The sequence below is a fragment of the Vulpes lagopus genome, chromosome 12, assembly GCF_018345385.1.
Source record: "Vulpes lagopus strain Blue_001 chromosome 12, ASM1834538v1, whole genome shotgun sequence".
NCBI classification, from domain to species: domain Eukaryota; kingdom Metazoa; phylum Chordata; class Mammalia; order Carnivora; family Canidae; genus Vulpes; species Vulpes lagopus.
In genome coordinates, this window is record NC_054835.1 from 7789819 (window position 1) to 7816796 (window position 26978).

The 26978-nt window shown below is 53.1% G+C and overlaps 1 protein-coding gene across 1 annotated transcript in view; it reads left to right on the forward strand.

Moving 5' to 3' along the window:
* Positions 1–7386: 7386 nt before the first annotated feature.
* Positions 7387–26978, forward strand: part of ASS1 (argininosuccinate synthase 1) — a 52685-nt gene continuing 33093 nt past the window's right edge. The window contains exons 1-6 of the mRNA XM_041724772.1: positions 7387–7527; positions 12766–12825; positions 14195–14304; positions 16192–16260; positions 19039–19227; positions 25652–25708. Of these exons, the coding sequence (XP_041580706.1) occupies positions 14200–14304; positions 16192–16260; positions 19039–19227; positions 25652–25708 (420 nt within the window). The 5' untranslated portion in view covers positions 7387–7527; positions 12766–12825; positions 14195–14199. The remainder of the gene's footprint in view (positions 7528–12765; positions 12826–14194; positions 14305–16191; positions 16261–19038; positions 19228–25651; positions 25709–26978) is intronic.

Here is a 26978-nt window from a genome sequence, read left to right on the forward strand (position 1 = left end):
TGTCACCTCCCCCTTCGCATCCTCATGCTCTCCTCATCTGGGCAAGAAGGAGAGCTGTCTGGTATATTTCTTATTAAGAGGTGGATGACAATCAGTATACGTAAACAGAGACTTCCACCAATGCTGGATTAAACAGGAAATCACTGTGTCCATTTGACAGATGGAGAAAATGAGGTCTCAGAGAGGGGACATGACTGACCCAGCCATTTGCTAGATAGGTGACTGGTTAATAGTTAGACTGGGATGCCTGACTGCCATCCAACAGGCCCACCTGAATCTTCCCAGGGCACTTCCACTTTCAGAGCTGGTTTGCTGTTTAGTTTAGTTTAGTTTTGGTTTTAGTTTTGTTTAAACCAGGGGTCTGCAAACTTTTCCCATAAAAGGCCAGATAGGGAATGCTTTGGGCTTTGCAAAACACAGCCTGTGCTGTAACCACTCCCCTCACCGGTGCAGGGCCAGAGAGCCAGGGCCAGCACACGAATGAATGAGGATGGCTGTGTTCCAATAAAACTATTACTGGACACTTAGGTTTGAAGTTCATATCATTTTCACATGTCATGAAATAATCTGCCTTTCATTTATTTCCAACCATTTACAAATGCAAAAAGCGTTCTTAGCTTGCAGGCTTTACAGAAACTGGTGGGGACTGTAGTTTGCCACCCCTGCTTTAAGCCACCGAAGTCACTAATGGTAGGATTTCAGGCTGAGTGGAGGAGAAATTCAAGGGGGGGGTGGAGTCCTCCAAACCTGGGTACCCATTTGTTCAGCGCCCACCTGTGAGGACCTTCTTTGTGCAATCCTAAGGGCCATAGGTCACAACTTGAGCCCTGCCATTTGCTGGGCTGTTAATTTTTTTATGGAGCCCATGAAAAGGTCAGTCCCAGGGTGAGGCACTGCAGAGGTGAGACCTGTGAAGGGGAGGTACCAACTTGTCTGTCACCCCTGCTGTCTTCTGCCTGCTGCTTCCCAGTCTTCCCCTGGCCCTTCATATTTGTAAACCATCTATTGAATGTCCGGTGCCTTACGGACCTGAGTTTTAATTCTCCCAGGAGATCCAGAAGTAAGAAAGAGTATGCCCATTTGAAAGATGAAGGAATGGGGGCTCAGAGAAGGTGAGCCACCAATCTAGGCTCACACAGCCTGGAGGGGAAAAGAATTCAAAGAATTCAATTCTAACTCTTAACAGCCCAGGGGCATTGGCCTGCAGGCTTCCCTACCTCCACTCCCCAAGAAAGGAGGATGGGGAGGAGAAGGAAGACCAGGAGCAGGATGAAGAGGAGGGACCATGGCAATTCAAGACCTGAAAAGCCGCCAAGGGAGTGTCTATCCATTCAGTTCTGCCTCCTTCCTCCCCCACCTTCTAAATTTCAATTTGACGCTGGTGGAAAGGAGTGATTGCTCAATGTCTTACGGTGAGCCGGTGGCAGACTTGGCCTGGATCTGGGCTGTGATTCCGGATCTGGGCTGGATCTGGGCTGTGATCTGTGTCTTGTGCACCCCACCCCACCCCCGATGCCACCCACCCCTGCCCACATCCACAGGGATGGTCCTAGAGTAGAGGAGGAGGCTCCCTGGGGAGCTGCAACTGGAGCCAGCTCCAAAGGAGTGTTTTCCACTTCTGCTTTTCCAGCTGCTGGCAGGCAGTCATTGGCCAAGGCCTCATCCAGCCACCCAGCCCCCTAGAATCACCTGACCTCCGGGCTGAGGCTGTCCTGCACCATCAATGGTGGTAAACAGCCCTGCAGGTCACTCATTAAACTCTCTGATGCAGTTTTTCCAAGAACCCAACAACTGGACTCTGTGTTCCCTCTGGGCAGGGACTGGCAACCTGGCTAGAGGACACTCTTTTTCCTGGAGCCAGCACCCAGGCCTGGGCAGCAGCAAGGTGGTATCTGGCACCAACCATGAGATGGTTGTGGGGTGAGGTACTTGGAGCCTCCACACTCCCCGGTGTCTTTGTGACTGGCAGGTGCAGAGGCCCTGAGTGGCAGAGGAGAGATAAAAGACAAGAGGGGCCTACTCCTTGGTTAGATGCACAGGCTGTATCTATATTCAGACAAGTGGCCACAAGAGTCAGAGCTGACACTTAGAAAAGCCACCCTGGCTGCAGTGTACAGAGTGGATTAGAGGGGGCGGTGAGCATAGCCAGAAAGACAGGTGCAGCACAGTACAGGTGAGAGGTGATAACGGTCTAAGACAACAGCAGCAGGGAGAGGAAGAAGGGACTAGAGCCCTTGTGTTCCTTCATTTTATCACTGAAACTTCAGGCATCTATTATGTGCAAGCATGAGAGATAGCAACTAACAAGGCACAGACCTGGTGGAAGGACAGGACGGGTCAGAGAGACATTGCCAAGGAACAGTAAATTCAGAGACCATAATGCAAAGAGCTTGACATGCTGAAGAAACCACAGACAGGCCAGTGCAATCAGGATGTGGTGGGTGAGGACCAAGGAGGAAGTACAGGGCTCAAGATTTGATGCTAAGAGTGATGAGGAACCATCAAAGTCATATAAAAAAATAAAACCTTTAATTCATTAATATTTTAGCATATATCTCTAAAACTTAAAAAGATCTCAATAAAATCCCCTTACCGACAATACCATTATCATATATAGTAAAAAAAAAAAAAAAAATCAGCAGTAATTCCTTGCCATCATTAAAGATCCTATATGTGTTCAATTTCCAAGTGCTCACAAAGAGGATTTCTCTTATGCTTAAAAAAATCAGGATCTGAATAAGGTCCACATGTTGTTATTAAGTGCGTCCTTTACATCTCTTTTAACCCTAAGCTCCTCTAACTCCCTTTTTTTCCCTTAAAAACTTAAAAATCAACTTTATTGAGATATAACGATTCCAGGAATGCAAGGTTGGTTCAACACGCGAAATTCAATCAATGTAATTTACCATATTTATAGAATAAATAGAAAATCATATGATCATCTCAGTAGATGCAGAAAAAGCACTTGACAAAATTCAGCCTCTATTCATGATAAAAACTCCCAACAAACTAAATAAACATGAGTTTCTTTACCTGATGAAATGCATCTACAGAAAACCTGCACTAACATAGTTATCAGTGAAAGCCTGAATGGATGCCTTCCTCTAAGATCATGAACAATGCAAGGATAGCCACCCTAACCATTTTTATTCAACATTATACTGGGGATCCTCACCATTGCAATAAGGCAAGAAGAAGAGGTATAACGATAATATAGGCAAATGTAAGATTGCCTCTATTCACAAACAATGTTATTGTCTACATGGAAAATCCTCAGGTATTTACAAGTATCTACTGAAATTAATCAGTGACATTAGCAAGGTTGCAGAATATAAGGCAAATGTACAAAAATCAGTCATATTTCTATATACTGGCAACAAATGACAGAAAATGAAATTTGAAACATGATGTACAATAGTATCAAAATACTTAAAATACTTAGAAATAAGTCTAATGAAAGATAAGCAAGAACTTTACACTGAAAACAACAAAATATTGCTCAGATATCTGAACCAAGATGGATCCTTTGGCACTCTCACTGAAATTAAGGTCTTTTATAGCACCCATCAAAGATGCATCAACCTGCCAGGTTTTCCTCTTCTCTGAGTAGAAGACTTGGCCGTTTGCCTGAGAATAGGCCTCTACCTGGCAAGTCATCCAACCTATCCAGTAAAATATCCACTTCAAAGCTGAGCTCTGAAGTAGCCATATTTGTGACTCCAAGAAGCCCTATTTCTTCCAGCATGAGAAGCCACAGACCCCAGGCCTTTCCCAAAATCACTGCATACTTTCCCAACTGAAGGATGTCCAGCCCCACCTAGTTTATTTGGAAGACTTCATCACCTGCAAGGAACTTACAAAACTCCAGCTCCTCTAACTCAGGTCCTGCTAGTCTATCTCCTTAAAAGACTCTTACCTGCAATCACACATTGAATAAAGAAGTCATTTTGTGACACTCTAGGATGTATATTTCACTATCTTAAAGATACACTTTCCATTTAAAGCAAACGAAGATCATCTCAAGATGTAACCTATAGATTGGCCTATTTGAGTTTCTTTCTCATTGCTCATGTAAATAGCAAGTAATACTTTCCAATAAACAGTTTGAAGTCTTTTTAAATGCTGGAAACTTTAAGAAGATACAAATAACTAGAGAGATGTACCATGATCATGGATTGAAAAACTCAGTATCATTAAAAATGTCCATTCCCCACCCTCAAGCTGATATATAATTATTGCAATCCCCAATCAAAATCCCAGCAGGCTTTTTCTATAAACTGGCAATCTGTTTCTATTATTTATATGGAAATGCAAAGTAGACACAATAATTTTGAAACATAACAAAATTGGAAGATACACACTATCCGACTTGAAGTCTTACTATAAAGCTGTAGAAATCAAGATGGTGTAGTATTAGCATATAAGGATAAATAAACAGATCAATGGAACAGAAGAGGGAGTCCAGAAACATATCCACACTTACATGGTCAACTAATTTTCAACAAATGTGCCAATGTAATTCAATGCAGAAAGGAAAGTTTTCAACTAATGTTGCTAGAACAACCAGGAACTATAGGGGAGAATGAACCACAAAAAGGTTTAAGAAGGGAGTGACTTGTTCTGAGTTTTTAAGAACTCTCTGCTCTTGGGTGGAGAAAGGATTTGAGGGAGGGAGGAATGGGAAACCAAAGAAGCAGAGAAATGATAAAGAAGGCTATAACAATGGTCTGAATAAGAGCAGATGATGGCCAATGTGGAGAAAGTGCAGATAGAAAGGAAGGGGCAGACTCCGATACAAATAGAAGATATGAACTCCCAGACTCCAGCACCTCAGTTTCTCCCCTGGTCAGGCCTCAGTGCTGCTGTATTTTTAAAGGCACCACACAAGATTACTTACTAGAAGGTGTATAGACTCCTTGAGGAGCCCTGACCTGGGTGTGGGTGAAAGGCAAAGGAAACAGTGGCTCGGCCCCAAGTAGGGGATCCCCCCCTGGCCACGCCCCATTGCTGGACCTGGGACCTGCTCTGCAGGGTAAGGGCTGGGCCAGGGCTGGGCCAGGGCTGGACGAAGGGGTGCAGGTGGAAAGTGGCTCATGAGAGAGCCGGCCAGTCCACCCTGGCCTTGATCTTGCCTCTCATCCACCCTGGTGCCCAGTGGGCAGGACACCTCCTGGCAGTTGGGCTCGTTTTCCTTTCAGGAGAGCTGTGACATCACTGTCCTTAATATCACCAGCACCTGTGCGTCAGGAAGGGACAGTCCCCTGGACTGGAGCCATTTCGGCAGCAGAGACTAAAGGTCCCCACAGCCTGTGACCCTGAGACTGAGACCCTGGTACCTCTACAATTCAACTCAAGCTTGAGGTAAAACAGAGGGTTTGGCCAGAGCTTCTGACACTGGGGTGTAGTGCTGCTCTGCCACTAACAGGCTGTGTGGCCTTGGGGAAGATACACTTCCTCTCTGTCCTGCAGGATCCTGTCTGTAAAATGGGGATAACAGTCACAGTTACTTCATATAGGGTAGTTGTGAGGATCAGGTGAAGGTCAGGTGAATAAAACAGTGCTTGGTGATAACCACAAGGGGTGCAGTCGTGCCCCAGATCCAACTAGACGACCTTACTTCCTCTTTCACCCCCGCTGCCCCCCACCATCTATCCTAGACTGGCAGGGGCTCATCCCTCACCCCACCCTCTTTCTAAGGTCTGGGTAATGGGGCTTCTCTCTGCGGCCACCACTGGCTTTGGAGGAGCTTGGGGGAACATCAGGCCTTACTGCCTCAGTTTCCTTTTGCACTTCCTCTGTAAAGAAACTCTAAGGAAGCAGTCCCTGTGCACCCACACTCTCCCCAAATTTCTCAAAGGGCAGTGACATCTTAAAGGAAGATACAAAGACCCAGCACAAAGTCATAGGATGGAGACAGAGGACAGTGGGAATGCTCCCCCCACCTTCCCGGCTTCTGCTGGAGAAGGAAGCTGCCCAACCTGCACGACCCCCTGCAGGTGTGTGGTTTTGGCTGTTCCACACTTGCTTTCTGCTCCCATGGAAGGCCAGGGGCTCTGTGAGGCCCAGAGATGGCTCAGTGAGAAGGCTAAGGGGGCCAGCTGCCCGCCTGTCTCCTGGCAGGAAGGCCCCTCAGGCCACTGGCCCCATGCAGCTCTTAAGGGCCTCCTTGCCATTGCAGCCTCTTCTGGGGTTTGGGTACCAGAAGCTAGTAGCTCTGTGGTTCACGGGAACTGAAAGCTGTGGCTTTCCTTGTGAATTGGTCTGACGCCTTTTCCTTCCTGATGGACTCACAGCTACTCGCTGGCGGATGTGCTTGGTGGCCAGGCAAGAGTGCTCAGGGACTGGATGGGGGAACCGACTGGCAGAAGGATGCAGTGACTAAGAGAGCAGGCTTCACCCCTCTCTGCGGAGGGTCCCCTTCTCTGGCTGCTTCTTCGTTGCAGGAAGGGGCCTGGGACAGGACTGCCTCCTTACCACCAGCTACCCGCCCACACCTCATCCCCACTTTTAGGAGATGGCTGAATGGCAAACCAGCAATATTAGTCTGGGGACTCCCACCTCCTGGGGGCTGGGGGGGGGTGGTTCAGGGCTGAGAGTGCCCTCAATCAGTCCTAACCATGGAGTTGCCTTGAACAGGTGGGCACCTGCTATTTTACTCAGTTGTGGGCTGCCGTGATTGGTGCTTTGAGGCCTCTGAACCAGGCTGGCAAACTTCTGACGCACAGAACCTTCTGAAGGCCAGACTGGGGCAGCAATGCCTCCTTGCTTTATTTGCAAACAAGGAGCTTCACTGCTGTGAACCTCAATTGTGAACTCCTGCGGTCCAAAGGCTTAGGAGCTGGCCGGTCTTCTATTCTCTATTAACCGGGCGCCCTAGGGAGTTTGGTCAGGCGCCAGCCTCTGAAGACAGCCAAGAACCAGCCCTGGACCGAGGGGTGAAATCCCGACCTTCTGGTGCCATCTCCACCTGGGCTCCAGCTCCCGGGAGCTACGTTGGGGGAAGGGAGGGGTCTGGAGGTCGGCAGATAGGCCACCACGAGATCGAAGTGGACACAAAACTCACCGCGCCTAAGGGACCTTTATTCCCACTCCCCCCCACGGAGCGGTGGCAAGTCCCTGGCCGCACAAAGTCAGCCTGCCAGTCGCGCGGTCCAGCCACAGCCGGGCCCCAAGGAGCCGCCCGCCCGCGGGCCAGGGCGACACGCCCCGGGCCTCGAGCTGAGCCCGTGCGCCCCGGCGGCACTGGGAGCCCCGCGGGGTGGGGGCTGGCGGCTGGGGGCTGGGGCCCCGCGAGGGCGGGAGGGCCAAGGGGCGGGCGAGGAGGGAGGGGGAGACCCGTCCCCCCCGCAGGTGGCCGGGACGCCCAGCGGCTCCGCGCGGGGGCCGGGCCCGGGGGCGGGGCCTGTCGCGCGCGTCCCCCCCACGTGTCCCCGGTGCCCGGCCCTGCCCCCCGCCCGGTGTTTATAACCCGGGATTCACGACGCGATCGGCCCTGCTCCGCCGCCTGCCACCGCCGCCCGGCCCACGGTAAGGAGCCCCCGGCCCGAGACCCCCACTCCCACGCCTCGCCAAGGCCACCCTGCCCCGGGCCCCGCCGACAGTCAGCCGAGGAGGCCGAAGGGAGCGCGCCCCGGGGCTTGCACCTGGGCGGGGGGCGGGGGGCAAGGAGGCCGAGCCTGGGGCCACCGCGCTCAGGCGCCGCGCGACGGGATTCCCGGGTCCCTCGGGGGTGGGGCCGGGCCCGCGTCTGCGGCCCTGAGGGGGGCTGGGTCGGGGGCCGAGGTCCTTTCTGGACTTCCCGTCTCTAATCCAGCTTCCTCTCTGCCGGAGCCCAGCCCCATGGAGACCCTGGGAGTCCGGAGGGTGTGGGGTTCCCGGGTTCTCTCGCTCCCTCTGGCCACCCCCACCCCGTCCCTCTCTTTCTCTGCGGGAAACCAGAGTTCCAGCCCTCCCTCTGCCCCTCGCCCCGGGGCTTGGGCGTATGGGCCCCCTTCCACAGCCCCGAGCCTCAGTTTCCCCGGGCAGCTGGGCTGCGGCCCGAGTCTCGAGTGTGGCCGCGCTCCCTCCCCTGCAGGGGACGCGCGTCTCCGCCTCCCGAGCGGGGTTAGCGCCCTGCGCCCAGGTGGGGCGGGAGGGGCAGCTCCGCAGGAAGCGTGCGCCGTCCGGGTGGCTGTTGTCTTTGGCCCCTGCGCGGCTGCGCCCTCCGGGGCGGGAGGGCCATTAGGAAATGGAGGAAACTCCCCTCCCGTCCCGCCTGGGCTCTTTGGGGAGCTCCCGTGACCCGGCCACCTCGGTGTTCCTTTCTGCGCAGTGGGGGTGTCTCCTCCGGAGCACCGCCGTCTGGCTGCACGCCTCAGGCAAGAACAAACCTGTCCTTTCCCCCAGAGACGGATGAAATAGGCCCTAGGCTTTGATCTTCCTTCCCAGCCCACGGGCGGGTGGCAGGGCACATTCTGGAGCCAGCCCACTCAAGCCGGGATGGCAGACACCACCAGGGGAGGCCTTGGGTCATCTGCCAGCTAACCCAAACCTCAGTTTCTCCATCTGTCCGAGCTGCCGCAGGCTCAGGGCTCAGGAGACAGTAAGAGACTGTGGGACAGTCTCTGTAGACTGTTGAGAGCTGTGCCTGGGTCCATTCGCTCATTAACTGTCTGGGCCATGCCTTCCCTGGAGCAGTAAACTAGGGACATGGAACAGGAGGTAAGTTGTCTGCCCTCCTACTGAAGGTTTTGGTGGGGAGAGAGACCCCAGAGACCGAAAGAGCCACCAAAGGGATGGGAACTTTGGTGATGGACCAAAGAGACCAGTGGAGTCTTCATCCTAAACTCCCTCCCCGGGGCGCCTGGGTGGCTCAGTCGGTGAAGCATCTGTGAAATGGCTCAGATCATGATCCCAGAGTCCTGGGCAGCATCCAGCTCCCTGCTCAGCAGAGAGTTTGCTTCTCCCTCTCCTTCTCTGTGCTTGCTCTCTCTCTCTCAATAAATAGATAAATCTTAAAAAAAAAAAAAAAAAAAAGGCTCCCTTCCATCGCCCCCTCTCAAAACCCAGGCAGGGGAGCCCAGGGTGGGGTGGGGTGAGGTAGGGCAAGGCAAGGTGAGTCAGGGACCTGCCTCAGTTGGAGCCACCTCTGCTGAGAAGCAATTCTGGCTCTGCCCAGTACGAGTTGATGGAATGATGAAGGCTGCCCACTGATTAGCGAGGCCCTGGAAGAGGCCTTCACTCTGCACGGTCTGAGGTCCTCTGAGTCCTCACATGTGCCCCACCACCTGCCCTTTTGCTCCGGCTTTGTGGTCACTTGGCTGTGCTGCTAGCCGTTTCCCCTGGTTTGGGGCCCAGAGCCTGACTCCCGGAGCGGGGCGGGGCGGGGGGGGGGGCCACGCCCAGACTCACCTGCTGGGCAAGCACTTTCCCATGTCCCATTTCATCTTAGCCCCCTGGGTCCTGGGAGGTGAGCCAGGACAGCCAGATGCCTTCACTGGAGCACACACCCCTGAAGTGAGCACCTTGCCTACGGGCACCCGTGTGTAAATAAACCAACTCCCTGGAATGCAGGGTCTAAGGCCCTGAGCTCTGGTCTAACACTGCAGGCAGGGTTGATCTTCCAGGCCCTGGCATGTTCCAGCAGGTTGTAGGTGCCCCCTGCCCCACTCCCAGACTTGGGGGTAGGCCATGCACCCATAGGCTTTTTAATATTATTAATAGAATCAACGAATGAATGCACTCTTCTTTCCTCCACGAGCTCCAAATGCTCTTAGGAGCTTGCATGTCCCTTACCAGAGTCTGGTGAGATCTACTTAGTCTCCCTTCCATCCTGTCTCAGGACCTTTGCACCAGAAGCAGCGACTCAACCTTCCTGGCCCAGGCAGGCTCTCAAACGACCCCTAACCCTGCCTGGATAGAAGGAGTTTGCTGCAGTATCACTGTCCTCAAACGGAGCCAGTGTTTCAGATTTGATTCTCAGGCTCCCGTGGCCAAGAGCCAGCTCAGTGTCTAGCCTAAGGCAAGCCCCTCGACCTCAGCTTCCTCATCTGTCAATTGGGAAGAAAATCCCTCCCCTGTCTCCCAAGGATGTGGGGATGAGCTGAACCTGTCAAGCACAGGGTGGGGCTGAAACCCGACAGCGGCACCTCCTGGTCAGAGTGCAGAATTGCAGCCTAGCTCTGTAGAGCATAAAGGAAGCCCCGAAAGGGACAGGGGCTGCAGCCCTAGAATGAAGAAACCCCAAAGTTATAGAGAATTCTCCTGGCCTCAGGGGAGCGAGGGTGACAGGGGCTGTAGCCCTAGAATGAGGAAACCCCAAAGTCAGAATTTTCCTGGCCTCAGGGGAGCGAGTTTTCAAAAAACTGTAACAACCGAGCTCAGCTGAGTTAGAATGTCAGGGAGGGATTCCGGAAGAATGTTTGCCAGGCTATATCCCTGACACAGAGAAATATACTATTTATTGGTGATGATTCGTTGGGGGTTTTGTTTTCTGGAAGACAGAAAGTGAGGGAGGTGTGATCTGTGGCCTCCTAGAGTCCAGAGTGTATAGGGCATGGAGCAGGAAAGAGCAGGTGGTCTGCGGTCAGCCTCAGCTTCTGTGCCAACACTGCCATCCGCTAGCTTGCGGCCCTTAGGAAGTCACTTACCTTTGCTGAGCCCCATGTGGTCATAATAGTCTCCACCTTGAAACGGCCCTCGTGTGGCACCGAGCATAGTATCTGCTCTTGCCATTGGTCCAGCTCTGACATTTTAGAGCACATGGGCTTCCTTAGAACCAAGCGAGAGTCAAGGCTGGCCTCGCACCCTCCCTGGAAATCAGTGGGGATGGCTCTGGCTGGGGCCACGGAGAATGCCACCTTCCTTGCCAACTCAGGCCAAGCTGCCAGGCATCTTGGCACGAGATCATCTTTTTTCCCTCTTCCCAGGTGTCGCTTTTCTGTTGAAAGATGTCAGGGCTAACATGGGAGGGGAGAAACAGAGATGTTTTGGACAGGGACACTGGGCCTGTGCCCAGGACCTGGGGAAACCTACCCTGGGCCCTTCAAGGAAGGTGGGGCAGGGGCAAGGATTGGCTAAACACTTCCCCCAGGCAGGCAGGCAAACCAGAGTCCTGGGGTGTCAGAACCAGAATGGTTTTCAGGTTGTAGAGGTGGCTAGTTGAGCCCTGGGGAGTGAGGGACAGGCCTGAGCTTAGCTGTGACAGTGGTAAGGAGAGTCTAGGGAGTACGGGCTTGGGTACCCAGCTCTGGATGCTCCCCCCAGAATCCCACTGAATCCTCGATGGCTTCCCTGTGGACCGATGGGCTATTCTCATCCCCATTTTGCAGATGAGCAGCCAAAGCCACTTGAACACCAGCCTGGAGGATCCAGCCACTGTGCTTTACCCATAGTGGGTCCCACTGGGCAGTGACTGCTATTCCTTCCTGCTCCTCTCCCCACCTCCAACTCCCACATCGAGGCCTCAGCTCCATTAGTTTCCACTCCCGGAGACAGGCAGCAGTCTCATTACTCAGCCCAGGGATCTTGCTGGCTGGGGAAGGAGGTCCTTCACTGGGTGCCTTGGGGGAGGGGGCAGGAGGGATGCCAGCGGCAGATTGCATCACTTCCTGGCCCACCTGCCCCTCTAATCTCTGCACACACAGGCCCAAACACACCACACACCCATGTACGTGCCGGCATGCACACAGCATTCGTGCTCTTAGTTACGCAGGCCTAGCTGCCTGCATTCTTGCACACTGCTCAGACCCAGAGGCCACCGTCCTCAGCGCCCATGCATAGATGCGGCCTGGCAAGCAGGAGGGGCTGTCTGTCATCTTCGTGAGAACATGCATAGAATTCCAGGCTTTGAGGGGACTTATCTAACCTTCTCTTCACAAGCAAGGAACTGACCTGTAGGCCACAGAATCAGAAGTGTTGTTCTGAGTGCCTGCCACATGTCAGTCACTGTCTCTGTGAGACGCTCCCTGTCGCCGTGCAGCTCACAGCTGTGGCGGTGGGGATGCAATTAGAATACTGTGTGACATGTACTGAGATGGGCCACGTACAAGGGATCACTGGGCAGAGCAGGGCAGGGATAGGCGGTCTATCTGTCTCCGTGGCCTCCTCTCCCGCACTCCAGGGCTCACCCCCTTGGCTCTAGATGCCCTTAGGAGACAGCAGAGCAGGTGGATCTTGCACCAGCATCATCCTCCCTGTCTGGAGCCCACCCCAGCCACGCCAGGGTGTCTGAGCCACCTGTGGCTTCCCAGACCGCACCTGCCCCTGTATTTCCCTGCCCTGGGCCTTGTACCTTCCAGCGGTGGCTTATGGGGCCCAGCTGCTCTGAGTTTGAGTCCTGACTCTGCCACTCCACCAGCCAAGCAAGGCCTCGAGCAAGTTCCTTAACCTGAACCTCAGTTTCCCTGTCTCTGAAACAGAACGCAAAGGGAAGGGCTCAGCTCATGACGGATAGGTTCATTATGCTGATCGCGGTGACGGTTTCACCCTACGTAAGACACTCTCCATATACGCAGCTTCTTGTATCTCAGTTATACCTCAGTGGAACTGTTTGAAAAATGTGCATTAGGATATACTCCCCACTCCAAGCCCACAAAGCTAGGAGCACACACATTCCAGTACTTTCCAGGGCCAGGAGGCTCAGCAGGTGGCTGCCAGGCCTCCCCAAATCTCCCTGGTCAACAGGGCTGCTCAAGGGGAATTCAGCAGCTGGAGAGGCCGGGTTCAGGGTCTCTGGCTTCACCTGGACTGCTGTGCCAGGCAGCTGAGCAGCTCTCACTTTTGCAGTGGTTCACCAGGCCGCAAAGTCAGATTCCAGAAGCTGGGAACCCACATCTCCAATCCAAGGTATTTTCTGGGTCTTCCTGCACCACCACCACCACTACCCCCCCCCTCCCACCGCTTCCCTCCCTCCATTTTTGATGGCCTGTTGCTTAGCTGCAGTGGCCACAGGCACATTCCCTTGGCCCCTGGGTCAGGGTCTGCTGAGTCACCAGCAAACCAGGTGTCTGGGGACAGGGCCTGGCAGGTGGTCGAATGCCCAATGGAGACGAAAGTTGCATACATCCATCAGAAACACCCATCAACTTCGTCATTCCCTTCCGTGTCCAAAGGGCCACAGGGTGTGTGAGCCCTGGGGCTGGCCGGCGGGTGGGCCAATGAGATGTGTCTGCACATAGGACGTGTGTTCTAGTCACACATTTGGGCTCTGCCCAGGCTCTGCTGCGCAGGATTGAGTGACCGGGTCAGCACTTCTCTGCACCTCCAGACACAGGGCAGGTTCTCAGTACACAGGAGCCTGCACCTTTGTGGTGGTAACAGTGAGGTGCCCCTTCTGGATCCCATGGGTCTGTGGAGGGCTGTCCATGGCTTTTCCCAGTAGTATCTAATAAGACTCTGACCTTGGTCAGACCCTGATGTAAATGCTCTCACCAGACATGAGGGGTCCCAGGTCTCTTGTTTGCCCTCCCAGAGGTGCTTACATATGAAAAGAGTCTAAAATCCCAGTGTGTGAGAGTTCACTGGGGCCCCAAGTGGAAGAGCTGCATGGAGGCAGGAGCTCTGCACCCCAGCATTCTATTCTGCCCACAGCTGGGAGGCAGCACTGCATGCTGGGAAGAGCCCTGACACAAGTGCTCTGTGACCTAGAGCCGGCTGCTTACCTGTCTGAGCCCTAGTCTCTGTCTCCCCAGTGGGCATGACAACATGGGGTCATGTTGGGGGTGCAGGGTGAGCTATGTGAAGGCCCCCAGGGCCATGCCTGGCGCTTTCCAAGTGGCCCGAGGCTTGGGGCCCAGGCCCCACTTGTGTCTCCCGAACATTCTGGCCTGATCCTAACATCTCAGCCTCATGTGCTTTCTCTAGCTGGTGGGGAATTGGCTCCAAGACATGCTTCCCTTCCCCACAATGTCCCCCTATCCCATCAGCCCCAGGCTGTTGTCAGTATTCCCAGGACCCTGCATGTATGTGGGTGTATGCATGCAGTGGTGGGGCTGGTTCCCCAGGGGTGGGGGGTGGAAGGGGTGAGGCTACAGTAGGGAAGAGCTCCTGGACTGGCCTCGATGGCAGGTGAACATCGTGTCCCCAAGCCCCCAGTGGCAGCTTGTCCAGGGGATAAGGCTGCCAAAGGCCAAGGTGGGGGCTGTTTGCAGGGATTGAGGTGGGCTGGCTCTGCATCACTGTCCTTCCTCACCTCCACACACTGCCCCCTCCCCAGACAAGATGTCCAGCAAAGGCTCCGTGGTTCTGGCCTACAGCGGCGGCCTGGATACCTCCTGCATTCTCGTATGGCTGAAGGAACAAGGCTATGATGTCATTGCCTACCTGGTAAGGAAGTGCTTGGTGTGTCCATCCTTCTACCTGTTTATCCTATTGCCCATGTGCTCACTGTCACTCACCTGGGCCCAGCTTCGCCTCCCTAAGCCTGCCTTGAACTGAAGGCACATACTTGTCATTCTGCCTCCCTTTCTTCATCCATAAAATGAACATCCATGGTGTCCCCAGGTCTAGGATGCCCCCAGAGCACAGAGGAGGCCACCCTCACAGAGGGTGACCAGAGCAGGGAAGGGGGAACGCCAGAAATGAGCTTGGCAGTACAACTCAGGCGGCCTGCCTGCAAGGGACCATGGGCATGCTGAAGGCCATGGAAGATACACAGGCTTCCTGTTTCCAACAGTCCTTGTCAGCCCCCAATAATTCTGCAAAGATTATAGAATCCTACAGTGGCTGAACTGGCAGAGCTTGGAGATCAACTAGTTCTAGGGTGGCAATATGTCACAGGCATAGGTAATAGGTTGTGTGTGATGCCATCCCCCCATGCTGGGGGTCCAGCAGACATCCCTGATCAAGCCAGCTCCACTTTTAATGATCTGGACATAGCTTCTGAATGTTTCTCCACATATTCAGGACTCCTGAGTACAAATTCTAAAAATCTAACCATACCAATTTAAGCAAAACAGACAAAAAACAAGATCATTTTTGGCTTGTGTAACAGAAATTTGGGTTTTGACAGCTTCAGGCAGGGCTGGATCCAGGTGCTTATCTAGATCCATCTCCACTTCTATGTGGCTTCATTGTTTCCATGTCATTATAGCCTGGCTCTCCCAGAGCAAGGAAGGCTTCTTGCAGAGACTCTGACAGGAGGGCCCAGGGGTCCTCTCATTGCCCAAGCCACTGCCCACCATGCATTGGTTACTATGGCTGTGTCATGAAGAGTTCTGATTGTCCGGGCTTGGATCCTGGGCCTTTCCCTACAGTGAGCAAGAGACATGATCTGCTCCTCTCCATTCCTATGGCAAAAGGGCCCAGAAGAGAAATTTCTGATCCCAGAGAAAGTGAGGATGATGCTTTGTAGAGATAAAAGTTCAGCTGTTGCCAGAAGTGATTGGTTTGCAACCCAGGCCACTTGTCACTCGGATAAGGAAGACTAAGGCCCAGGGAGGAGAAGCGTCTTGCTCACAGCCCCTTGGCAAGCAAGAGCCACAGCTTTGAGAGCATGCAGGCACCCCAGGGTGTGTTCATCTTGCTGATGGCAGCACCATGGGGCTGTCTGGAAGCCTGGCTACCACTAGGTGGATTTAAAAGCTGAGTGACCTCAGAAAACACCTGCAATTGGGCTCTGGGAAGTTTCCAGAGTCTGGTGAGCAGAATGCAGAGTTGAAATCTGGGCAACAGGCCAGAGTGCAGCCAGCAGAAAACATGCTGGTGTCTGGAGAGGGGGCTATCACAGAAGTCAGACTCCCAAGAACAGGGATGGCCTCCTGCCTGCTCAGATGCCTTAGGAAGGTCAAGTCGCTATGCTTGGCTGCAGACATTACCTGGGGGCTGCACAGTTTCTGACATACCAGCCTCCTGAAAACTATCCCCTGCTGGCTTTGGGGGGTTTTCAGGAAGAGATGGGTGCGTTTAAGGGAAGCCTGAGACCTTCAAGGCAATGACAGCAAATTCAGGTCCTGGTGGCGGAGTGCACAGGGCCACACCCACCTAGTTTTCCAACCGGTAGGAACTGCTTCCCTGCATACACAGGCAGCACCAAGTGGCAGTTCCTAGAAACATCCAGGCTTCTCCAGACCCCGCTTTGTGCCTCTGTCTTTCTTACTGTGACTCTGGCCCCTCAAATGGAAAGCACGTCCATTTAAGGGGTGCTGTAGACAGCTTTTGCCCCCACTCTTCTTTATGCCCCTGGGCTAATGAGGCCTCTCTGCTTCTGCTCAGGCGAACATCGGCCAGAAGGAAGACTTTGAGGAAGCCAGGAAGAAAGCACTGAAGCTCGGGGCCAAAAAGGTACAAAGAGGAGACAGGGTGTCAGATGGGATGAGAGTTTGACATGGTAGAAAAGCAGTGGGCATTGCTTCCCAAGGTTTCTTGTCCCCTGCAGCCCTGACCCTGAAGGAATGGTGTGAGAGGCCATCAGCCCACCTGCTTGGTCAGAACTGGTCCCCTCTGCGGGGCACTTCTGTGGGGTTCTCAGAACCTAAAAAAAGAGTAAGAGCTCAATTGGCATGTTAAAATGAGTGCATGCATCCCACATCATATCACTTGACCACAAGCCTAAAACTGGATATCCCTCCTTGGTCAGGAGTCTCCCCAAGTCTCTCAAAGAGGAGAGAGGTTGTCTGAGCAGGACCCCAGGAAATGGGATAAGAACATTTGAGTGTTGAAAATGAGTTGGGCTTTCGTGTAAAGATTTGACCTTAGTTCATTACTCTAGATCAGCAATTCTCAACCTTGTGCTCTAAGGCTCCCATACACTTTTACATATTCGTTTGGAATTGGAATTGGAGTTTCTTACCCATACCATCAGGGAATAGTCCCTGTTGCTTTTCTTTTATTTTCATTTTCTTTCATTCTTGGCTTCATTTAAAAAGAAACTTATTCTAAAATAATTATAGGCTCACGGGAAGTTGCAAAAATAATACAAAGAATCTTGTGACCCCTTTACATTCTTGAAAATTACTGAATGCCCCGTAGAGTTTTGTGGATTATGTCTATCGAGATCATTGTAGTATAAATAAAAGCTGAAATTCTAAAAATATTAACCCATTTTAAAAGAACAATGTTAAACCCATCATATGTTAAATAAGTGACATTTTTACCTCAGAAAAATAACTATTTCCAAAACAAAAATTTTTGGTAAAAGTAGCATTGTGTGTGTAACATTTTTATAGATCTTTCATGTCTGGTTTAACAGAATATATGGATCCTTTCCATTGTGTCTCCATTCCTTTTGTCATGTGTTGATTTGGATGATGTTAGGAAAAAATATGGCCGCATGAATCTAGCACTAGAAGAGAGAGGAATATTGTGGGTTTTTTTTAAAGATTTATTTATTCATTTTAGAGAGAGAGAGAGCATATGGCAGGGTGGGCAGAGGAGAGAGAGATGGGGGAAAGAGAAAATCTCAAGCAGATTCCCCACTGAGCAGATAACTCAACATGGGGCTTGATCATGACCTGAGCCAAAACCAAGAGCTGGACACTTAACTGACTGAGCCACCCAGGCACCCCACGAGAGGAATATTTTAATGGCCTTTTCAGAGAGTTGGGGAAATCTTTGATACTGCACCAAAAGTCAACAAGGAGTGGTTTCTTAAAGATTAGTGCAATGGGGAAACTGAAACTGTACAATGAATTTTTCATGCATTGAAATCCCCTGGCAAGAAAGAAAGAAAGAAAAAGAAAGAAAGAAAGAAAGAAAGAAAGAAAGAAAGAAAGAAAGAAAGAAGAAAGAAAGAAAGAAAGAAAGAAAGAAAGAAAGAAAGAAAGAAAGAAAGAAAGAAAGAAAGAAAGAAAGAAATCCCCTGGTCCATCCTGCACTTTGGATTTTTTCACCATGCAAGATTGTGTATGACATCATGCATTCATTTGAAAACTATTGTTTCATCAAGTTATGCAGATCTTCCAACTATTGATGTATTCCATTATAAAATATCAAAACACCACATTTGTCAGTCTCACCACTACTCATCGAGATATTAGGAAGCTGTCAGATGCAAACTGTCCATAAATTTTTACTGGCAAGCCTGAATTTTATCACTGGCCACAAATACTTCATTTCCCTGGAGTGGCAAGGTCACCTCATTTTTGTGAAACTGCTGGCCAAACATTCAAGTCTGAAAGACCATATTTAGTAAAAACGAGGTTCTATGAAAAAAAAAAAAGTGGCTAGTTCAGCTTGTAACTTGCTTTGGAGTGCAACAGAAATGCTTTGCATGTATTGCGCCTTTTGTGCTTGAGATTCAACAAAAGTCATCATTTTTACGACTTCAAGACCCTTCTCAAGTGAAATCGTCACTGTGGAAAGAAGGCATTAGGAACACAGTGGTGGTGTCTTTGCCCTGATTCCCTGATTTGTGCTGAGTCGCCAGCCCCTGCACCCATCATTGCTTTTGCAAATCTGATGTGAATGTCAGCCTAGTGAAAAAGGCAAATAACACCTTAGTATCATAAAAAATCTTTTTGCTTAGTCTCCCCAAAAAGGTCTTGAGGACGTCCAGACGTCTACATTTTGAGAACCGTCCCTCGAGATCAGGATTTCTCGAACCTTGACACTACTGGTGTGTGTGGCTGGCTGTTCTGAGCATTGTGGGATATTTATCGGCATCCTTGGCCTTTATCCATGAGACACCAGAACCCTTCTCTCCCCAACCCACCAGCTATGACAACCAAAAATGTCTCCAGATATTGCCACTGCCCCTGGGGACAAAATCATGCCCAGTTGTGAGCTTTTGTTGATTACTATCTACTATCTACTGCTCTAGATCTTAGGTGACAACAAGTTTCACCTCGGGGCCAGAATGCTGTGCTGGGAGGGACTTAAGAACCATATCCATTTTTAGCTAGATGGTGTATCAGGATTGATTAGTGATAGTACTGTATGCTTGGATTGATTAATGATGTCTACTACAGATAAAGAAGGAAAAGTGGAGGCATGTCTTGCCAAGACCGATTAGTAGTGTCTGCCATAGATGCAGGCCACCGGAGGCCCCCCCCCCGGGGCTCTGTCTTCTGTCTGGGCCTCATCCTTGCCAAGCCTCCCTTCCACGGGCTCCTCTCCCTGCAGGTGTTCATTGAGGACGTCAGCAAGGAGTTTGTGGAGGAGTTCATCTGGCCAGCCATCCAGTCCAGTGCACTGTACGAGGACCGCTACCTCCTGGGCACCTCCCTCGCCAGGCCCTGCATCGCCCGCAAACAAGTGGAGATTGCCCAGAGGGAGGGAGCCAAGTATGTGTCTCATGGTGCCACAGGAAAGGTGAGGCAACGGATGGACAGTGCTGGGGGGGCGGGCAGGGCAGAGGGAGGAGGGACAGGGGAAAGTCTCCCCTGTGCAGGGGACTTGGCAGCCAGGGCTGTGGACGCCCTTGGGCAGTTGCGAGTTTAGCCCTCTGGAGATTCTGGCATGCAGCAGACAGGCGGTCTGTCGGGTCTGAGTGGGAGGAATGGCATTCGCAGGGGCGGGTATCAGGGGTGGTAACGGCTTCCTGCTGCAGGTTCCACGCGTGCCCTGCCAGGAACAGTTTAGCAGACTTGACATTGCCGCTGGCCCACGTCCCAGAGCACACAGGTCACCAGGCAATGCAGTGGAAAGGGTCAGAAACCCTGAGCTGGCAAAGTGGACTGGGTCCCGGCTGTGTGGTTTTTGGGGAAGCCCTTCCCTTCCCCAAGCCTTGGGTTCTTCATCTGCAAAACGGCCATGTGGGGAGCGGGGAGGACCCTGTCTTCACTTGTCAGGACTGCCCCGCTGTGGCACCATAGACCTGTGGGTTGGGCTGTGCTCCCTCCGAAGGGTCTGGGAAGGCTTCATCTCAAGGCCTCTGTCGGGTAGGCTGACCCCTTGTAGATGCAACACTCTGATGGGCCCTGTGCACCTGGCTGTCCTCTCTCCATGCATCAGCCCTCACTGCCTTCTGGGAGGATCCAGTTCTGTGTCCAAATTCCTCCCTTTTATAAGAACACCAGTCATATGGGGGATGGGGCCCAGCCTAATGGCCTCAGCCCAACTTCATCACCTCTGTGAAGACCCTATTTCCAAAAGAGGTCACACTCTCAGGTATGGTAAGCTGGGGCTTCAACTTATCTTTTGTGGGGACCAGAACTCAATCCATGACTCACCCCCCAACCTCTAGCCCTTGTATGGACAGGGCAGACTGAGGGAGGGACCAGGTAGGAGAGCCCTCAGCATGCTGTCCCCCGAGGTGCCATGCTCCAGAAACAAGATTCCCATGTTGGCAACTCTCAGGCAATGCTATTATATAAAGACTGTAGTCACGGGCTCTCCACGGTCCTGGACACCAAGCCAACAACCTGGCACAGGACTTGGCTCCCTGACAACCACACCGTCAGCAGACTCTGCACCTCCCAGGGACAGAGAGCTCACTACCTTACCCACACACTCACTAACCTGACCCAGGCCCCACTACTACCCAGGCTGGTCGGGCAGTGGGATGGGGGTTGGGGGGGAGCAGGCTCTGGCTCACCATGATGTAGGGACATTGACAGCCTAGATTAAGACAAAGGAGATGTGACTGGAGGGTGACCTTGCAAAGCAGAGTGGCACTGGTTCATGTCTTTGAAAGCTCATGCATGCATTCATTCACTTGGGTATTAGGTCAGCAAGCTTCTACTGGGCCTCTAGACAGAATTGGACATGAGCTGGGTCAGGCCCACAGCGCCAAACTTCCTGCCTCAGGGAGAGGAGAATGGACATGTGATAAAGTGGCTGTAGGGGCAATGCCTGGGAGCTGTGGGTGCAGCAAGCAGAGAAGGGAGGGCTAATCAGACATTGGCCCTGCAGGATGAGCATGGGGGAATGAGTGATGGGCGTGGCAAGAGTGTGCCCAGCAGAGGGATCCAACTGTGCAGAGACTTGGAGCAAGAAGCCCAGACAACAGCCTGCCTGGGAGCACGGGGCCAGAGCCAGCAGGGTCAGGGCTGGGCTGTGGCCTCACCACAGGGTTGGCTTCCTTCGGAAAGCAAGAGATTAGGAGGTGCCAGAGCACCCCAGGCTGCATGGGGGGAGGGTGGCCAGCAACTCCCCTGTGGTGTGTTGGGGATTGTTCTGGATGAAATGGTGGGCTGTTGTAGAAGAAAGGAATGGTGAGAGTTTCTCCCCCAGACCTGTGACCCTAGCACTCACTGGCAGCCCAGTCGTGAGCGCATTTTGAGCAGGATGACAGACCAGGGCTGTTTGGACAGGGATGTATCTTCACCTTCCACTTCAAGGCTGTAGGACAGGGTGTAGGAGAACCCAGTGGTTCAGGATTCGGGGCTTCGAGTCCGTGCAGTTGTGTTCTGATCCTGGGACCTTGCACTCAATCTGTGTGACTTCACCCCCATGAGTCTTCATTTCCTTGTCTGTAAAATGAGAACAAAGTAGAAATAGGCCATGGGGCAGCTGGGCGCAACGTAGTAGGATCATTCCACAAGTGCTCCGCATGGCTCTGGCAAGCAGGGAATGCTCGATTCACTCGAAACTGCAAGGAGAGTGCCCTGGTCATCTGATTATCAGTCATGTGCTGGGGTCTCTGCGGGCAGAGGAAGGTCAGTGAGAATGAGCATCAGTGCAGAAAAAAGAAGCTTCCGAGCCTCATCTGCCCATACTGAGATGAGCTGAGCAGTGAACTCCCCATGGCGGGGGAGGGGGGGATGTTTAAGCTGAAGCCAGATCTGGATCCACAGGGGCTCCTGCCCAGAGAGGGTCCCTTCCATGGTATCTTCAGGACTGAGAATGGGTGGCATTCAGGGCTGGTGGGGTGAATGTGTGCGTGTGTGGTGGATCTAGCCCCGGCTTGGGAGATTCAAGGGTCTGGGGAGACTCCCCGCCCCCCTCCTCCCCCCACACCCACCCACTAGCCCTCCCAGGCTGCAAGACCTGCAGCTGTGTGCGCTGCTCTGTTTCACCACAAGAGGACACTAGAGGCTTGAATTTGAGGCCTTTGGCAGCTGACCCTGGAGAAGCAGCTGGAAAAGCTACCTCCCCTCTCCCCCCAGACTCCTCTGGTCCCTAATAGGGTCTGCAGACTCCAGTTCTGGAAAGAACATCCTCTCCAGAGGTTCTGTGGCCTCAAGACTAGAGGTTGGAAGGCCATGGGAGAGGAGGGAAGGGAAGTGGCACAGCACTACCCTGGATCTGCCATCTCTTTTGGGGGTTGATGAGCAAAGCGGACTCCTGTGCCTTAGTTTCCCTTATTTGCAGAACCTGGGAAGCCCCCCAAAACCTCTGAAGATAATTCCTAGAACTGAGGGCTGCGAATAGGGAGAACCAGGAAAGCCTAGAGTGGGGTCCAGAGAAATGCAAAGTTTTGAGAGAGGAAGATGGTGGGGAGGGGCCAGCAGCCTGCAACAGCCTGGTTGTGGGGGGGCTGGGCACCAGTGACTTTACATTTCAGGAGGCGGGCTTCAGGAGCCAGGGAATGAGGCTCCTGGCCCTGGGCCACATGGAGTGGGGTGGGACTGGCAAGCCCAGAAAGATGCCAGGACACTTGGCAGTTTTTGTTGTTTTTTTTTTTTCCCAAGAGCAATTTGTGCTTTTATTTATTTTTTTAATTTTTTTATTTTATTTTTTTTAAGATTTTATTTATTTATTCATGAGAGATACAGAGAGAGAGAGAGAGGCAGAGACACAGGCAGAGGGAGAAGCAGGCTCCATGCCAGGAGCCCTACGTGGGACTCGATCCTGTGTCTCCAGGATGACGCCCTGGGCTGAAGGTGGCGCCAAACCATTGATCCACCCCCCCCACCCCCGGGGATCCCCTTTAGTTTTTTTTAATTGGAGTTTAATTTGCCAACATATAGCATAACACCCAGTGCCGCCAAGTTTTTTTTGCAAGGGGTTCACAATGCAGAGGAAGCTGGGGCATTAGCAGATGGCAGGGGCTCCCCCACCCCCACCCCCACTCCGGCCCAGGTGGAGGAGATTGCAGCACGGCCAGTCCTGCAGCTGCGGCCATCAGGGAAACTCAGCCACTGGCCTCCCCAGCTCCTGACTCCTGAGTCACCCGTAGAGGAAACTAGAGCTTCGGGGGTCCTTGTTCCAGCCTACCAGACATTGCATCAGGCATGTGTTCATTCACTCCCCGAATATTCATCCATGCTGGCCCTCCTCCGTGTGTGGGGTCACTGCTACAGGATGGGCTAAGGGAGACAGCCAGGGACTCAGGAGCCCGAACCCAGCAGAGGGTGGAACGCAGGGGAAAGAGGAGTTAGCCAGTGACACCAAGGGGGAAGGGCACCCCCAGGCTGCAGGAACAGCCCTTGCAAAGTCCCGGAGGTTAGAAGCAGCTTCCCTCTCAGGGCCCAGCCCAGCAGCACCTGGTACGAAGCTGGAGCTGGGGTCCACCTTTCATGCCCCACCCTGTTCTCCCCCTCCAGATTTGGAAGAAGGGCCTGGAAATATGAGCCAGACTCACGCAGGGGTATGGGGAGCAGTTTTGTAAATGGCACCATCTGTATGGTTAGCCCTTGAACAGATGGGCAGACCCCCACCCCCGCAGTCCCTCCAGTCCCCGTGGGCACTGCACCCACGTCCACACGCCTGCACGTGTATCAGCGGGTGGACACACATGGTGTGCAGGATAGCTGTGCCCCCACACACACCCTCCCACTCTGGGGAGCTGCCGGGGGCTGCCCTGGTGCAGAGGTCCTGGGGTTAGGGGGAGGAAGGCCCGGACCAACTTCAGCTCTTAATCTGGAACAGAGTTTGAGCCAAAGGAGCCTATTTGGCTTCTGGGAGGGTCTCTGACTCTGGAACAGATGGGTGTCCCCATGTGGGTCTGGATGGGCAGACACCAGCCCAGCATGCCTGTCCAGGGAGGCACGAGCTGCCATTGTACTGGGGACACATGAAGCCGCAGGGGGAGAAAACATCACCGGGATGTGCAATACCACCATGTGCTTTACGAATCTGAAATGAATCTACCTTTTATTAGAGCTGCCACTGCTCCAGTAACTGTGCCGGCCACAGGTCCTTGGGCTGGGGTTCCCGCCTGTGCCTCAGTGGCCCCATTTTTACAGTGGGGATAACAGCAGAACCTACTTCTAAGGGCTGCCTTAGGCCTTGAGGATTTTTGCGGGTTTTTTTGTTTTGTTTTGTCGGGTTTTTTTTTTTTAAGGATGCTTCCTTTTATTTTTTTTTTTTAAAGATTTTATTTATTTATTCATAGAGGCACAGAGAGAGAGAGAGAGGCAGAGACACAGGCAGAGGGAGAAGCAGGCTCCATGCCAGGAGCCTGATGAGGGGACTCAATCCCAGGACCCCGGGATCACACCCTGAGCCAAAGGTAGATGCTCAACTGCTGAACCACCCAGGTGTCCCGGCCCAGAGGATTCAGTGGGTTTAAGTCTGGAGCTCAGGCCAGTCACCTGAATGTGCGCTGTTAGGATGGAAATGTCTGTGGACTGTGTGACCCCGGGGAGGTGGCATCGCTTCTCTGAGCCTCACTTGCAACAACAGTGGTGGTGGCAGCACAGCAGAGGTCCGTTCCCCCGCTGGCCCCCAGTGGCTCTCCCCTGTGACACTGGGTGCTCAGGACAGGGCTGGGGAGGGGAGTTGGGTGACGGGTCTGGCACAGCTCACGCCCCCACGCCCCCACCCTGAGAGGCTCGCGAGGGGGCAGCCACGGCCCTCAGGCTCCTGGGTGGGCGGCGAGAGGGGCTGGGGCCTGCATTTCTGTGCCGCCTGACAAGACTCTGGAAAATAACATGTCATTCTCGCCGCCGCCTCGCTGGGCCCATGCAGTTTTCACAGTAGGCGAAAGGTCCCTCTGTTATTTCCGCAGCTTCAGTCCCCACTCCGGGCGCCGAGCTGATGGCAAGCAGGCAGGACACAGGCAGGACGCTGGCAGCCCCTGCGTCTGCGGCCTCCTCTTCCTCCTCCCCGTCATCGGCCCAGGCTCAGACGAGTCTTCCTCTGGCAGCAAAGGATGCTGGACCCGGGAGGCAGGGCAGCCCTTGCTGAGGTGGAGGGTGTGGGGGGGCCCGGGCTCTGGGCCCTGGGACCGTCTCTTCTGTTGGACCTCCGTGTCCAGAGCCAGGCAGCCAAGGCCCTGCCGCAGTCACCTGGTTCCACCCGCTCCCTGCCAATCAGCTACTATACACATGGGAGACTGAGCCTCACAGAGGCCACAGGAGTCCCAGTTCTGTGGATATGAGGCCTGATCCCAGACTCAATCTCTGGATTGGGGCAGATGGGGCCAGGCGGGGAGAGAAACTTCAGGAAGAGGCTGAGGTGCGAGCAGCTGGGGGCCACCTAGAGAAGGACTGGGGGTCCTGGCAGGGCCAGACCTCCAGCCTGGCACACACGCATGCAGCCCCCAAAGTGCACACATGCATGACGACACATGTACCTGTCCTGCCACGTTCCCACACACGTCCCCATCCTGCCATGTGCCTGGCACATGGGCATCCTGTCCTGCATACCTGCACACCCACCCTGCTCTGCTCTGTGCTCAGGGAGTCCTGGATTCCCATCCTGACTCCACCTGAAGGCAGGAGCTGGGGTTTCCTCTCTGACAAAGACCAACATTCGTCTTTAAAACAGGCCAATAGTAGTACCCACCTCAGAGGGTTTCAGGGTCGGGGGTGAGAAGAGAACCATCCAGTGGGCCTGCCCTAGCAGCCCTCTGGGAGGTTGTCAGCAGTAGTGAGGGCTCCTGACGATGCCTTGTCTCATATTTCAGGGAAATGACCAGGTCCGATTTGAGCTCACCTGCTACTCACTGGCCCCTCAGATTAAGGTAAGATGCTGCTCCTCCCCTTGGGGTGGGTGCTGGGGGCTAATGTCTCTGGGTGGAGGGTGCAGGGTATGGAGTTCTGGGAATTTTTATGGACAGGAACAAAATGCTCCTGAGTCTCCAGGAGGGGGATGGGGGCATCTGTGCCCCAGATACAGGGGCACAGCACTCTGACCATTAGCCCAGGGGCCAGGTAGGTGGGGGCATTGGACAGAAAGATGTGGCCTGGCCCTTTGGCCAGTGCCTTCGGTGTTCTCAGATCTTTCGTGGGGGCAGGCTGGAACAGTTCTGGGTCATTACGGGCCTGTTTCTGGGGTGCTCACAGCCCACTCAACCCTGGTCAGGGCCACCTGGTTAAGGCCCTGGCTCTGCTCTGGCTACCTGGCCTCTAGCATCCTGGATCCCTTTCCTGGAGTGGGAATCACCAGAGTCTGGGGGAATCAGCTGCCAGGCCTGAATCAATCAACAGGCCTGAGAGTGCATGGCAGGACTGTCCAGATGCCCACTGCTACCCCTGCCTCCTCCAACCTGACCTGGGACCTGGGCTTGTTTCCATCTGTCCTTCCTTCCTTCCTTCCTTCCTTCCTTCCTTCCTTCCTTCCCCCCGTGTCTACCAGGCTCCAGGCATATGGAGCTGTACTGCACTACCAATGTGAGCCCTATGTGGAATTTAAATTTTTCTAGTGACCATGTTAACACAAACAAACAAAAAACAAGATGAAAAGCAACAGGTGACATCATTTTAATAATATATTTCACTGAACCCCGTGTACCCAAATGGTACCATTCAGCCTGTCATCCCTGCAAAAACACTATTCATGACATGTTCTCCATCTTTTGTACTAAGTCTTCAAGATCCCTGTATGCTTTGCATTGGCGGCACATCTGAGTGGGGACCGGCCACGTTTCAGGTCTCAGTGGCCATACGTGGCTTTCAGGTTCCAAATTGGACATCACAGGCCTAGGTCTGGACCCCTTATAGGTCACTTCAGGCTAAGGCTGCAGAAGATGTGCCTCTTCCTAAGCTCTGAGAGGGCCCTAAGGGGTTCCTTTTTTCTTTCTTTTTTTAAGTGGAACACCTTTCTCTGTCCCTTTAACCAGCCAGCAGCTGCTTGCTGGGTGGGAGTGGCCTGGAGGTAATGAGCTCTAATGATCTTTTCTGACCCCAAACACTGGGCAGCTAAGAAGTCCTTGAGGTGGCTGCTTGCTATCTCACTGCAGGCCTGTGGCCATGGGGGCTTTCTCCTGACCCCCACTCTCTGGGGTCTCACAG